We start from the raw sequence: 14277 nt of genomic DNA, 5'->3' as shown, positions 1-14277 counted from the left end.
TCCCCGCCTTCACTTCCGCCTTTTCCCTCCTCCACACTTCTCTATTCGACCTGACCCATTCCAACCCATTCAAGCACTCTCCTTACGACTTGTCTTCAGTCATCAATGATTTCAGTTTCGGGATTAAACTCCTGACGTTATTAACCCTATTTCAACTTTATCCCAGCCACCCCATTTTGCCGTCGCTTCGCCTGAGTTCCGATCCTTCGGAGTATTACGAGTCTCCGAAACGACTCATCACCCACCATGCTTCAAGCGCAGACCCAACACGTCTTCTCCCACCAGCATCAATACCCTCAGGCTGATCCTTCGTGGATGCAGCATCAGCAACAGCAACAGCACCACCAGGCTCAGCCGCACCCACACCAGTCGCAGCAGCAGCACGCTTCCCTAGTCGCCCAACAGCATGCTCAGGTGCAAGCTGCAGCAGCAGCAGCACAGCAACAACACTATGGCCGCATTGCCATGAGCGGCAACGGTGCTGGAAACCCCGCGCAGGGAGCCGGTGGCGCCGGCATGGGTGGAGATGGTATGTCAAATGCGGTCTCCGCCATGGACGGTGGAATCAGTGAGGAGAATCGCAAGGTCTTCATTTGGGTCGCCGAGCTATTGGATCCAGCTCGCAGGGAATCGGCCTTGATGGAACTGAGCAAGAAGCGGGAACAGGTCCCCGAACTGGCTCTGGTTATCTGGCACTCTTTTGGTATGGCTCCGTTCCCGACGTACACCCAGTCCCGTCTACAATAACTAACGGTCGGAAACTTGCAGGTGTCATGACGGCGCTCCTTCAAGAAATTATCTCGGTGTATCCGCTCTTGAACCCTTCTCAGCTGACTGCTGCCGCGTCAAATCGAGTCTGCAATGCGCTGGCGCTTTTGCAATGCGTCGCTTCCCACAACGAGACCCGCACTCTCTTCTTGAACGGTGAGCAATATATCTACTATGACCTATACAAAATCGATTGCTAATTTTTCCCTCGTTCAGCTCACATCCCTCTTTTCCTCTACCCCTTCCTCAACACCACCTCCAAGTCTCGTCCCTTCGAATACCTCCGACTAACATCGCTGGGCGTCATCGGCGCATTGGTGAAGAATGACTCCTCTGACGTGATCAACTTCCTCCTAACTACGGAGATCATTCCGCTCTGCCTTCGCATTATGGAGACCGGATCAGAGCTGAGCAAAACTGTTGCTATATTTATCGTACAGAAGATTCTTCTTGATGATATTGGCTTGGGCTACATTTGCGCGACATATGAAAGATTCTATGCCGTGGGCACTGTCCTGAGCAACATGGTTACTCAGTTGGTGGAGCAACAGACTGTCCGCCTTCTGAAGCACGTTGTGCGCTGCTTCCTTCGGTGAGTCCTCTCGCAATCTCCCTCTTTTTGTGGGCCCTCCTAACAGCAGCATACAGTCTCAGTGACAACAGCCGGGCCCGGGAGGCCTTGCGGCAATGTCTCCCCGAACCTCTCCGGGATGCCACGTTCTCATCCGTCCTCCGTGACGATGCAGCCACCAAGCGCTGCTTGGCTCAGCTCCTTATCAATTTGTCCGACACCGTCTCGGATGGAGCCCCGACAGCCATGTAACATACGAAAAGCATCTGTTTCTTTCTCCTGAAATATTTCACCTTATGATATGCATGGGAAAGGCTTCTGGCGATTAACGGACACAAGGCGCAAAATTGTGGTTGAAGAACTGGATGGATCCAGCGCGTGAGGTATGTCATCGATTGAAGGCATCGGATCCAAGTCTGTTTTTTCTTCATTCCTGGTTGTTTCTTTCTTTGCCGCATTTATATCGGGTTTCTTGAGGGTTCGGTGATCTGCGTTGGGGGAGGTTTAATGTATTCTCGTCCCTTTCTCTTTCTTCTCTTTTTCTTTTCTTTTCTTTTCTTTTTTCCTCTTTATCTTCGTTTTGCATTTTGCTTGTGGGAAATATGCTTCTTCTCTTTCGATTGTCATTGATTTTCATTTTTTTTCGACAGAACTATTCTGTCGCGTGGCGCGAATTCTGGTTGGCGCTGTCGTCTGTGTGCATTTTCTCCTCGTCTTTGACGACCCCCAACAGCTCTGTGTGAGATAGACCTTTGAAAGCGAGAGATATCCAAAGATCCAGGCGTCTGCTTTGTCTTTTTTTTTCCTGTTTTCTCTTGTGTATATGCGACTCTGTTCTCAAAAGCATGAATGTACTTGTCTCGGATTCATGAATATTCGATCTTCCATTGCCTGCATAATGTCATTGTATAACTTTCTTCTCATTTAATAATTAAGATTAAGAATTAAGATTAATCCAACGTTATATGATCGACAAGATAAAATGAATACATTCCCATTCTCACTTTTCCCCTTGTTAAATTCGACAAACGCATCTTCTCACGTGATACGGTCCTTGACGCGCCGCCTTACTGATCGTCTTGCCTCACGACACGAAAAAAAGCCCAAGACTCAGCTTTCATATCTCTTAGACTTTTTTTTTCCATTTTTCGCACTCAAATTTCTTATTTGAAAGTTAGATACTATCTGGCCTTCATCTCCGCCGGAATTTCTTTTTAGTGAACCCCCTCATTGGACACCTCTGAGAAAACCGGCCTTAACGGTTGTCCCGCCGCGATGGGATCGCGAAAGCGCACCCACTCCGAGGTCGCCCCGGTGGCCGAGCAACAGGTGCCAGAAGAGCCTGGGTTGCTCTCACAGCTCAGGAGTAACTGGGCATTTGCAAGCCTCATGCAATACATTGCCATCTTTGGCCAGGTCATGAAGATTGACGAAGAGTTTGGGATTGAGGTATGTGTCTTACTAGCATTGTCTGGGATGAGATCGATGCTGCGCTTCGTGTCGCATTGATGAGAGGATCTACATTCGCATTCACTTGATTGAATTATTGCTGATATCTTTTGCCCTATGCTAGGACCTAGAAGTCGAGTGCCTCAAACCCGAGCCCTCTCATAAACTACTAGAGATTGGATTGTGTCTCCTCAAGTGGATTTCGTCGCATCGCGGTCTTACGTACGTATACTGCAATACCTTTCTTGCTACCCCGGGCGGTTCCACTGACGCTGCTGTGTTGGCAGATTCGACAATTTCGATGAGTACACCCGACGGCAGTATAATGCGAAAGCACCCAATAAAACCAATCCCTTCGGCTACGATGAAGAACCCAACAAGTTCTTGTATTTCGATGTTTTCACCAAGATCCGTGTCCTCCACCAGCTGACGGTATGGACATTCTGGAACGCGGACCGCATTCGTGACAAGATGCCCGAAAAGAAGGAAACCGAGCAGACAGAATGGGTAAGTTAGCTCTCGTGTAGCTTTTTGGCTCCTGATTGTCGCATACTGACCTTCCCCAGCGTATTGAAGAGTTTGGCTGGGACCGCGAGGGGCGTTCATACTACGTGCTGGACGACAACCGTCTTTACCGTCGCACCGACCCTCCCCCCCCTCCCCCTCCTCAGCGTCCCAAGAAGAAGCCAAAGAGCCGGTCTTCTCGAGCATCAAGAACGTCAAAACGTACCTCTACAGCAGCGGCGGAAGAGGTTTCCGACGAGGAGAGCAAGGATACCAACGATGCAAGTGCCGTCGCAGCCTTTGCTGAAGATCCTTTCAAGTGGGAGTGTGTGGCTGTCACACTCGGGGAATACCAGGCTTTCTTGGAAACACTCCAAAAAACCAAGGACGCGGACGAGAAATACCTACGCGATAGCATTGTTGAGCATGTCCTGCCCATCCTCGAGAAGGCGGAGGAAGCGCAGCAGCGCAAGCGTCAGAAGCGTGAAAAGGAGCTTCTGAATCTGCAGCTTGTCGCAGGTGCTAAGAGGTCCAGTCGACTTGCCGCCAAGGAGGAAAAGGAACGACAGGAGCGAGAAGCTGCTGAAGCCGCCCAAAAACGTGAACACGACCTGGCCGAGGCGCGTAAAGAGCAGGCGAGGCAACATCAGCTTGAAGAAGATCGGCAGTCGCGTACAATGACTCGCGAGCAGCGCATCAGAGACCGTGAACAAAAGCGGCTGCTACATGAGGCGGAGCTGGAAAGGATCGCGGAAGAACAAGAAAGAATCAGTAGGGGTGAAAGCAGGGTGTCTGCCCGAAACCTCCAGGCTGACCTGGAGAAGTCCCAGAAGAGCCTGGCAGGGCTTACCCAAGATGACCAGTGGATCTTTGACTGCTCTGGCTGTGGAGTGTATGGCGAGAACTTGGTGAGTTTCAGTTTCCAAGCACATGGCAGCCTTAATCTAACCTTTTCCCTAGGATGACGGAAGTCATAGTGTTGCCTGCGAAAAATGCAATGTTTGGCAGCATAGCAAGTGCCTCGGTATCTCACAGGAAGCGGCCGAAAAGGAAGACTTTCACTTTGTCTGCCGAGACTGCAAGCAAAAAGAAGAAGATGCCAGCAAGCCCAAACTTCCACCTCTCAAATTCCGGGTGAGCGCCTCAGCATCCCCTTCAGCAGCTCCTCCAGCCAGTAAGAAGCACAAGTTAGAGGATGACGAAGACCATGCTCCGCCCTCGCCTGTGAAGAGATCCCACCTGGCTCTATCCAATATTCAAAACGAATCCTCAGGAATACAACCTACTCTACACTCGTCCACTGTTGGTCATGACAACTTGTATCCTCCTCCCTCGCCCCAGCGCCGGGTCCATCACACAAATCACACTCCCCTTCCATCTTCAAGCCCTCCTCGTCCACCATTCTCCCCGCCAAAGGGCATGAATGGCTTGCTGCATGCCAGTACGGAGCAACACCCGCGGCCATCCTCGTCTCAGCACTCCTTGCCGCCTATGCAACCAGCTCCTCACCTTCCCCCATTGGATCGTTCCCTGTGCGGCCCTCCTCCTCCCACTCTACCCAAAGTCCTGTCCAAAACCAGCCGTCTATGTCACCTACACAGGGCAACCCTGATGTTGGCCCTATTGCGGGGTTCCCGTCTGTTGTTCCAAGCCATGCACCCTCTCCGTGGAGTTCATTCGAAACCCCGCGTCCGCAGTCAGGTCATGCAGCCACGCCGTCGATGTCTAACAACTACCCGTCTTTCTCTGCCTCAACGCCCAATGGCAACCACTCTTCGCCTCCTCAGAGTTCTCACGGCATGGCTATGTCGGGGATTAGCCCAACTAAGCAGTCACCTCGTCCGCTTACTGGTAGTGGCATGGCAGGTGCCCCAGTCCTGCCGCCCATCCGCAGACTGGAGCCGAGCCCGAAGCTCATGGGCCGTAGCTCTCCAGATGCTCCGATCCCCCCGCCTGTCAAGTGCATGACTCCTGAGCAAGAGGAACGCCGACAGAGAGAGAATGCTTCAATGCTACACCAAGCCCACCACTTCCAGAGCAATGGCCAGCATCTGATGTCGTCGCCATCGCTGAATCGCATTCCTCCCTTGGCCTCTGGGACCACATCTCAGTACCCTGATCCTGTTCCTTCGCCTCAGCGCGAAAGCAATGGCCAAAGCCAATGAATCCCTTGCGCAACGGTGTGAACAGCATGTGTTTCTTTTTTTTCTTTTTTGTCCTTTCAAATACCCTTTCAATCGGCCCGTTCCTGAGTCTGCAAACATATATGATCACCATTTTGATACGTCCCGGAATCACTATCGGAATCCAAACCTACCACCTGTACTGCAGTGCATTTTGAGCAGGTGTGATCTGTGCTTTCGCACTGTTATCCGACGTCTGTTTTAGCTCTTGCATAACGTTGGACGAGTGGGTCATTGTGCGCAAATGACATCTATCCGGAGTCATTTTCCCTGGACACGACATGCCATACATCGAACCTCAACATCTGCCAAATGAAGCCTTTCTGGCCTGACAGATGCTTGTGTTCATTTGTTCTTTCTTTCCTTTTCCAAAAGTTCTGCTATTGCAGACAAATCCTGTGTTTTGATAACGAGTTTTCCCTTTGTCGTTGTGCCGGGGCTCTGTCTCTTGCGGATATTCCTTCGATTCTTCTTGGAGCTGCTTCAGACTGTGGTGGGCTGGCGTTTTGAACTCTTTATTTCTTTCCTGTTTTACAATGCATCAAGATGGATGGGGACTCGAGCGGCGTTTTCAGATGGTCTGGCCCTGGGTACCATTGTTTTGGTGGGCGAGTACATGTGTATTCTAATAGACAATGTTATTTGATTTTAATCTTGATATATTTTGATGGATGATGAAGTTGGTTGAAGACTAGATGGGAAATGTTGGACAAGGTAGAGAGGTATACATTCCAGATCTATACATTTGCAGCTTCCCATCCAAGTAGTAGAACAACATGTGCAAAGCAATAACCACAAAGATTGTAGTTCTAACCTATTGCAACCCATTTCAGTCGAACCATTCCACCATCTATTTCCTTTAGAAAGTTGTTGCATATTCATCCTATCATCTATCTAGGTAGTCAACACAAAAGTATTACGCCCAGCCCAGATCGAAATCGACCCATACGTCGATCGACATATACCCCTGGGTACAAATGCAACGCCCAAACGCAGACCTGCCCAGCTCAACAGCCAACAGCATGCGCCTGCTGACATACCGAGCTGCATACTACCTACATCCCTGTAGGACACGACCGCGGCTCGCGGCATTTGGACCCTTTCTCTCTAGCCCCTGTCTCTCAATCATATTATTCCGTTCCTTTATTAATTGTCTCATTCCGTTTATAGGCACAATAAAACATTGGGATCCGCTACGGAGTAGAGTAAATTAATATGAAAAAAGGAGAAACATAAGAAAAAAGAAGCAAAAGAAGCAAAAAGAGCGTTTACCCGCCCCCTTGTCGCAATGTCCCACTCCGCAAGGGTAGATTACATCGGCCGATGAGCACGGTCAAAGATCACGATAGTACGGAGTACGCCGTAGTACTCTAGACATATTGTACACTAAAAAAAGCAAGCAAACCCGTTGGTAAAAAGTATAGCAAAAAGTATAGCAAGATCACCTAGCCTACTCTGTCGGGTCTAGCATGTGGCGCAGTCAACTTACATACTACTTGCTAGCGATTGAGTGATTGTCCCAGGCGCTAACTGGAGGCGATCGAGGTAGATCACGCACTAACTTGCGTAGCGCTAGCGGCATGCTCATCTTTCCCCCTATCACACAGCAATTTGGAGTTCGGGATAGGGATGACTAGTTGATCTGCCGTCCTGTCATGTGTCATAATTCCACTCTAAAAGGGGGCTTGGGCTGGTTCAATTCACTTAGACTGCGTGGGTGAAATTAATGATAGATGAAAATAGGAGGACTTCCAATTAAGAGGATGTACTCCGTACTCCATACGGAGTAGGAATTTAGGAAATTAAACCAAGAATGAGTTTATACATCAATACCCAGGTATCACCCGCAACCTTCGTAAGATCTGCAATGTCCGCAATCATGTCCGCAATCCGGGGACCGAGCTAATTCCGTGGAACGTGAAGGGGAACGTGTGGATATAAAATGTAAATGTCATTTCCCCACCTGTTTCCCATGGTTTCTCTCCCGAACTTAAGATCCAGTGGACTAACTGCAAATGGACATATGAACGTTAGGGTATATCCAGCATAGCCAAATGGGAAGATGTATACTCCGCACTCTATATAGAGTATAGACAGAGTATATTATATGGAACGTGAATCCGAATCCCGCTCTATCGTATTAATTAGTATTGGTGCCGTAGGCATCCACACATGTATGGCTTATAAGTTCTAACTCTTAGCCGAGAGTCGAGACCAACAGGCACGGACATCAATTTTGGAGGGCGATGATTAGCTATTAAAATAAAGTCCAATGATCCAATCAGAAAATAGTCTATCATATACTTTCGGGATCTGGAGATTTAGAATTATACGTTATTCCGTACGGAGTTCGGAGTTCGGAGTAGTACTCCATATGTACTCCACATCGGATACTCCGTAACTCCTTTCGTACTCCTGACATAGCTAGAATAAGCTTAGGGTAATCTTAGTACGGCACATAGACAGTATTCCATGGTTATTAGGCTCACACGGCAGATGCGATCATGATCCGAGCTTTTTCTTTCTTCCCCACTCATGCACCTCATTCTTGTCAAAAAAGTAAAATGTGGGAAATAGGGTGGAGATCAGGTGTTTGGCCCGGCCACTCGTGATGGTGCTGGCTCCCGCGCTCCTAGAAGTCTGGACTTGCGAGTTCATGACAAATAACTATATTTACTGCCCAGGTGTGTTGTAGTTATGGATTTGGATAAAACTGGTAGATGGCGTTATAGAAATATAGACGTCATCACTATAGAGCATGAAATGGGAAACGAAATAAGAAAAACCCTAAGAATGCAATCGGATCTTGGCTTGGGAAGCATTTGTCACTGTCGATTTTAGTCTCAGACACGGGTGGCCACAGGCGACTATTAGTCCACTAAGCTAATCCCCTTGGGAAAGACAATTGCATTCGTCTTTTATCTCTTTCTTTGATCAAAGTACGGAGTACATACTCCACCATATGCATAGATCAGGTACAGAGTACAATATCTACTTCCCATATCTACAAGTACCTCATAAACAAGCATGGATGCTATACCAAGCACTGGTCACTGCTTCAAACCCCCCCAACTCCCTGCATTTTTAACCGACAATTACCCAGCTCCATCTTTTGCCCTTCAATCCACCAGACCAAAATAGGAACCCAACCCCGTTCTACAAATTGATGATCAGACTCCCCACTTCCATTTGGATATTGACCAATATGTTTCGTGATGAGGCAGCCATTAATTTCTTTTGGCGCGTATAGAACCCCTCGTATCCCGTATTCGATCTATGTTTGTTTCTGGGTTGGAAATGAGTTCAACTCCTACCTAAAGTATACAAGAAACCGGAACCAGCCGACATCCCGCGTAATAGTCCACTTGTAGCGCACCAATACCCGCAGAGGTGGAGCAAGACCACAGTTGTGCTCTGTAGACAAGGCGCCGTTGGATGCCACGGAAGAGTGACCATCACATTTGTCGCGCCAAACTCTGGTACCCACGATCTGCTTTCTCGCCCTTGTCTCGTCCGGTCTCGTCCCTAACTCACGCCATAGGCTTCCGATTCGCCTGAGTCATGTATTTGGACTTTTAGTGAACTCTAAAGCCCTGACCCGCCGTTATTGGGATAAATGGAGTAACTCCTTTCCCCGTTCTGTTCATATATGGACAACGTGCATCGTAAAGGATAAATTAGGGCTTCGGGTGGTCCGGAGATAAACGATGGTCCGCGGATCTCTGAACAGGTGACCGTAAGCCAAGCCGACAAGGGTCCTGGATAGATGAAGCTAGGGACTTCTTAGGTTAGTACGGCCCGGGGTATGGATGACTAGTCCAGAATTGTTTTTGATTAGTGACTTGGGTCTCGGTTCATCCGACGATATTCTGATCATGAAGTTGTAATTGTTGATTCCAGGTAATTCCGAGGGTGATGGAGAAGAGAGAAAAGAGGAAAGAGAAATGTCGCGTCCGATAATCCAAATCCGGCAGCTTGATCATGGAGATAGAAAATGAGAACGCTGGATTCGAGAATCGACGTATCTCTCCGGATATCTCTCCGAAGGCATCTTTTCGAAATATCTCTCCGCCACCTCTCGGGTTGACCTGTAGAAAACACGGTACCATCTTGAACTCTTGGAAAATACAAGCGAATTTCAGCCTATACAAGTTGACTAATATACGAACCAAGAGCCGCTCCTCGCGTTTCGGTCAGTCCGAAGAGCAAGCCGGGCGTTAAAGTTGTGACATCCAAATCACACATATCAACTTTCCACATCTGAGGGGTTCGAGGGGAAAGTCTGTTTCCTAAATCGTCGATATGACGATCGACGCTCATCGCTCTATGCAAAGCTAGCGGGAAGTGGCAAAAGAAAAAGTAAAAAAAGAGAAGAGAGAGGGGGAAGAAACGAAGAACGTGTATTCAACGTAAAGATAAACCATGATAACATGACTTCCATACATTAACCACAACGGGTTAGGTGCAACATCACGAAAAAAATGCCACAGGAACAGAAAGAAAGGAATCTACAAGCACGAACGCCAGTTCAAGAACTGAATTCACAAAGCTCTGTCGTCCGTGCGCATTCTGGCAGATAAACCGTCAAGGATCTCAGTGTTGAGCCAATCGTGGGGAAATCTAAATGTTTGTTTTGTTGGTTGAGAACACCGCCATGTTTTTATTTTTTCTTTTTGGCTGAGGCTTGCAGGTTATTGCAGTCCACCCTTTCTCCATTTTGGGTTACAAGCGCATCAGACCCTGGTATATATCGACAAATTAAATATCTAGCTGTTCCCAGGTTGCGCAGGAGATACCTCGTGGCGGTCTGGGAATTGGCACAGATCAGATCTCCATATTACCCACCCATATGTCGGTAGTGGCTTGTTTGCCGTTCCAGTATTATTTATTGGGTATTTTCGAGGTATTCTGTCAATATTCTGTCAATAGGGTTTGATAGGATAGAGTTAGGCTTTATGGGGCTCGAGGTCGGGGACGGATGAACTTGAATCCCCATGGCGATCCGCCGTTTGCGCGTGACTTTTGGTTCGGAGACTTCCTTTGATTCGGAGACTTCTTTTGGGTCAATTCTGGTACAACTTCTCCCCGCTCTTCTGTCCCCTCGTAATGTGCGGCCTGACCGCAAGCCGTGGACGACGACTTTGAGTGTCGGCAGAGACACTTGCAATTGAGTTGTATGAACCTGTTTAACAGGTAGGCGTTCGTGGCCATGACCGAAAGCAGCTAGGCCTGAAATTGGACACGAACACGAAAACAGATTGGTCCGTCGACTAACCTGTTGGGTAAATTCAAGCAGATCGCAAGATAACAACAGCGACAACCAGACTCGGCCGGTTCGGCGGTGTCAACCCCTGCAAGAGGCGTAGGACTATAAGGGACTACGTACAGGGTTCAGGGTATTGGAGCATCGGGGTTAACGGGGTCTCGGGGATCATGTTCAGGTGGCCTCGAATAAGAATGTGAGTAACAAATTGGCCTTGTCCAGTCACTCCCTTCACCCTTCTTTTATCCTGGTCCTCATTATCAAACGTAGATCTCCTTCCCCATAATGTTGGTCAGTGCCCCGACCTTCTTTCCCTTTCTCTCGTGCTGTCACTATAAAAATAGCATCAACAATGAACAGGATAGAAATAACCTGAAACGAAGATATCTTTAGAAACACTCGAAACACTGGAACAGGCGATCAGGGGGTGAAAGAGAAGGGTAACACGAAACATCGCCGTTTAGCAGTGAGACAGAGTGGAGATCTGTGCACTTTGCAATCCCAAAGCAGTCGAGTCAGCAGATTGAACTGCGACCATCCGAAGGTTAGAGTTGGAGCTTATCCTCTTCCATCGAGGCAGCCTTCTAGAAGGTCTTCGAAGGACATCGGTGGAGGCTTGAGCGGGCTGATCCTGGCTGTCAATCGGGTTCATACTTCTTAGAGAAGGGTTCGTGAGTGCGTGAAAGGTTGCAGTAGTGGCTCAGAGGCCCGAGCACTTCATTTGTGAATACCGTCGATTCGTCGGAACAGGATTTGGGAATTGGGAATCCCGGCTGATAGGGCCGTTGGCTATTGGTATAGAATATTCGTCCGCCGTCCGCCGCCGAGACGGCGGACGAATATTCTATTGATCCCTCATTTTTGGTCCTAGGAATTCGGTATCTGAGGATCTGCACCTGCGTCAAAGCTAGAAGCCTGATACGCAGTACCAACTATACGTACTTCAGGGACAGGGCATCGGTGAGGTATTTCGACTATCGAATGGGGTTTGGTATATGAAGCACTACCAACCGAGTTTGGCCAGACTTCCCGATGCCATTCTCCCCCGAGTCGGCGGAGGGAGCTTTGTTGCCCTCTAAATGTTATTTCTTTGAACGCCTTGATTATGCAAAACACGTGGAATACATTTGCCCCATAATATCACGGCATATGGACCAGGACGAATAAGATGCTTACAGGATTCCTTACAGGGCCGCCTTGGGGATAAAAAAAAGTAAAAGAAAAGATAAGCTCAAAGCGCAGGCTTGTGTCTACTCCCCGGGCTCTTTGATTGAGGGGTAACCCACATGGGCATGCAGTGCATGTCTCAGCCTTCCAACAGTTCGTAGATCACACATGGCATCTGCACGCTCTCCACTATTCGAGTAATTGATTGACATTCTGCGTCCCTCTCAGACGGTTTTCGAGCGCCCGACAAGGACAGGGTGGAGGGCCAAACAAAGAAAAACTTGCATGGCCAAGACTTCAACGCAGCGAGAGCCATGCAATAACGTGGCTGGTTCCTGCGTTCAAGATCCCAACAGCCCACGAGCCAGTGCATGGGGAATGATAATCCCTTCCAGAAAAACTGCAGGCCTTGGTTGGTCTCTCACCGTACATCGTAGACAGCCACATCCAATCTTTGGAAATAATCCTTGCACCCATTGACCTATCTTGGGGTCTGGCAAGGGCACCGTCAAAGCAACGTCCACCCCAGGCTTGTATCCGCTAGTCTTGATCTGGAATTAGGTATGTCCCCGAGTAAGCGCGAACCGCCGTGCATGTATGGAGTAATGACGAGGATCAACAATATTGGTCGGAGAGATCCTCCAGGGATGTTGAGTTCAATGAGTTCATGACTTCCCATGGCGTTGGGATAGAATTTGACCTTCACCGATGAATCTGCGGATGAACTGGTAAGGCCGAAGTCCGTACATCGAAACACTACAAGTTATAGATCGGCGTTTCCGTGCAAATCAAAGTCTAAAAGTCCAATCTCCTGTATTACTTGAAATGGCACGAGGCGGGGAGTATCCATGGAAGGTGTGAGAAGTGGTACCTAGGTACGGAGTACAAATGAGGGCAAGACTGGTCACGCCCAGAAAATACTCCAGTGCCAAGAACCAGTTCAGCCATTCCTGGCTTGGGCCTTAGCCGGATACATAACCCCGGTGGAGCCTAGCCAATCAGCATCCATGTGGCGCTTTGGACTTGTCGCCGATTTTCTGGTCACGATATCGGCTTGAACCGTGGAATCGATGTCAAGTTACCGTCGATCAGCGAGGATCCACTTTCCCCACTACAGCCGCGATAGAACGTCCACGGGTCTCCCCCCGAAGCTCAGACCTCGAGACTCCCTGACGTCGATTAATAATGAGTGCGCTAGCATCCATGAAAAAGGGAAAAAAAAAACTCGCCCCGATAAGTCCCCAAGTCCCCGGATCCGACATTACGAACCAATGATCTAAACCTAGACTGTTGCCTTTTTCTGTATAGCAATCCATGGTTGACGATCTGAGCAATCTATCTGAGGAACTTTTGAGGGGAACTGGCCCAATCGCCCGGTGGTTGAACCGTAGAATAAGTCTCTCTAGTAAAGACCGTTCATGACTCGGTCCAAAGTAGACAAGTTAATCGTTTGATAACTAGTGGAGGTCACCAGTATTGTCATGGTTCATAGTATATTTTGCAGGTTTAATTTTACTCTGTTGAGTTATCTAAACGCCTCAATTTGAGGATGTTATATAGCATCATGTATACCGCGCTTGACAGCAATAAACTACATGCCTGTAGTGCATCATTTTCCCGTTTCTCTCCAAGCTAGCATCTTTCTGGATACTTGCATCATCTATACGCCTCTCTGTGATTGCTTTTTCTGAATGTCAAAGTGTCAAGATGTATACGGAGTAGGAAAAAAATATTAAAAAATATTAAATAAAAGCAAACATTCCAACGACCCTGCATCCAAGCTAAGATCAAACTATGATATTTTCTAAACCTGGCATCTAAGCCCCTCTTACCCCGGTTCCAGATGTCTCCTTTCCATTTTCTATTTGAATCTGGCCGATTGCATCCCCGGGTATCGGGCGTTGGAAAGTTCCTACAGGTCCATGGTCTGCCCCTCCAGCGCAATGTCTCCATACTGGGGCCTATGTGGACTCTCTTGCCGGGGTTATTCGGTGCATCGTCAATCTTCCGAACCTTCTTCTTTCTCCCTGTGCTATTTGTAGTTCTCCTAATTTGGCACAAAGACGAGAGGTTTGAGATATTGCTAGGATCCGCGAAGGGTGTAACAGATATGCCATACTAATCAAACTATTATAGGCGTTGCATGGAAATCCAATAGAAAATCGAGCATATCAAGCCAATAGCAGATCCAACTAGGACCAAAAAGGTAAACAATCTGCCGTGAACGCTGAACGCCCCCACTGGATTTAGAGTAGAAAGAAAATGAAATGAAATAAAGAAATAAATAAAAATAAAAATAAAATGCATATAAAATAATAAAATAAATGCTAAAATAATTCAATTTAATTAAATACTAAATACTAAATATTAAA

The 14277-nt window shown here is 48.0% G+C and overlaps 2 protein-coding genes across 2 annotated transcripts; both read left to right on the top strand.

The window, feature by feature from the left end:
- Positions 1–246: 246 nt before the first annotated feature.
- N7519_004297 (Rcd1-like cell differentiation family protein) lies at positions 247–1591 on the top strand (the record flags this gene model as incomplete). Its single annotated transcript, XM_057291073.1, has 4 exons — positions 247–703; positions 769–924; positions 985–1360; positions 1417–1591. 4 exons carry the CDS (start codon positions 247–249, stop codon positions 1589–1591), a joined length of 1164 nt encoding a protein of 387 aa, XP_057152275.1.
- A 1023-nt stretch (positions 1592–2614) lies between these two features.
- Positions 2615–5457, top strand: N7519_004296 (putative PHD finger domain protein; the record flags this gene model as incomplete). Its single annotated transcript, XM_057291072.1, has 6 exons — positions 2615–2788; positions 2913–3010; positions 3076–3295; positions 3355–4200; positions 4253–4639; positions 4735–5457. 6 exons carry the CDS (start codon positions 2615–2617, stop codon positions 5455–5457), a joined length of 2448 nt encoding a protein of 815 aa, XP_057152274.1.
- Positions 5458–14277: the final 8820 nt, after the last annotated feature.

This window comes from Penicillium mononematosum (assembly GCF_028829835.1).
Source record: "Penicillium mononematosum strain IBT 11891 chromosome Unknown utg000002l:1.0-8112719.0:1.0-8118358.0, whole genome shotgun sequence".
Classification (NCBI taxonomy): domain Eukaryota; kingdom Fungi; phylum Ascomycota; class Eurotiomycetes; order Eurotiales; family Aspergillaceae; genus Penicillium; species Penicillium mononematosum.
This window is presented reverse-complemented; position numbering and strand designations above follow the sequence as displayed.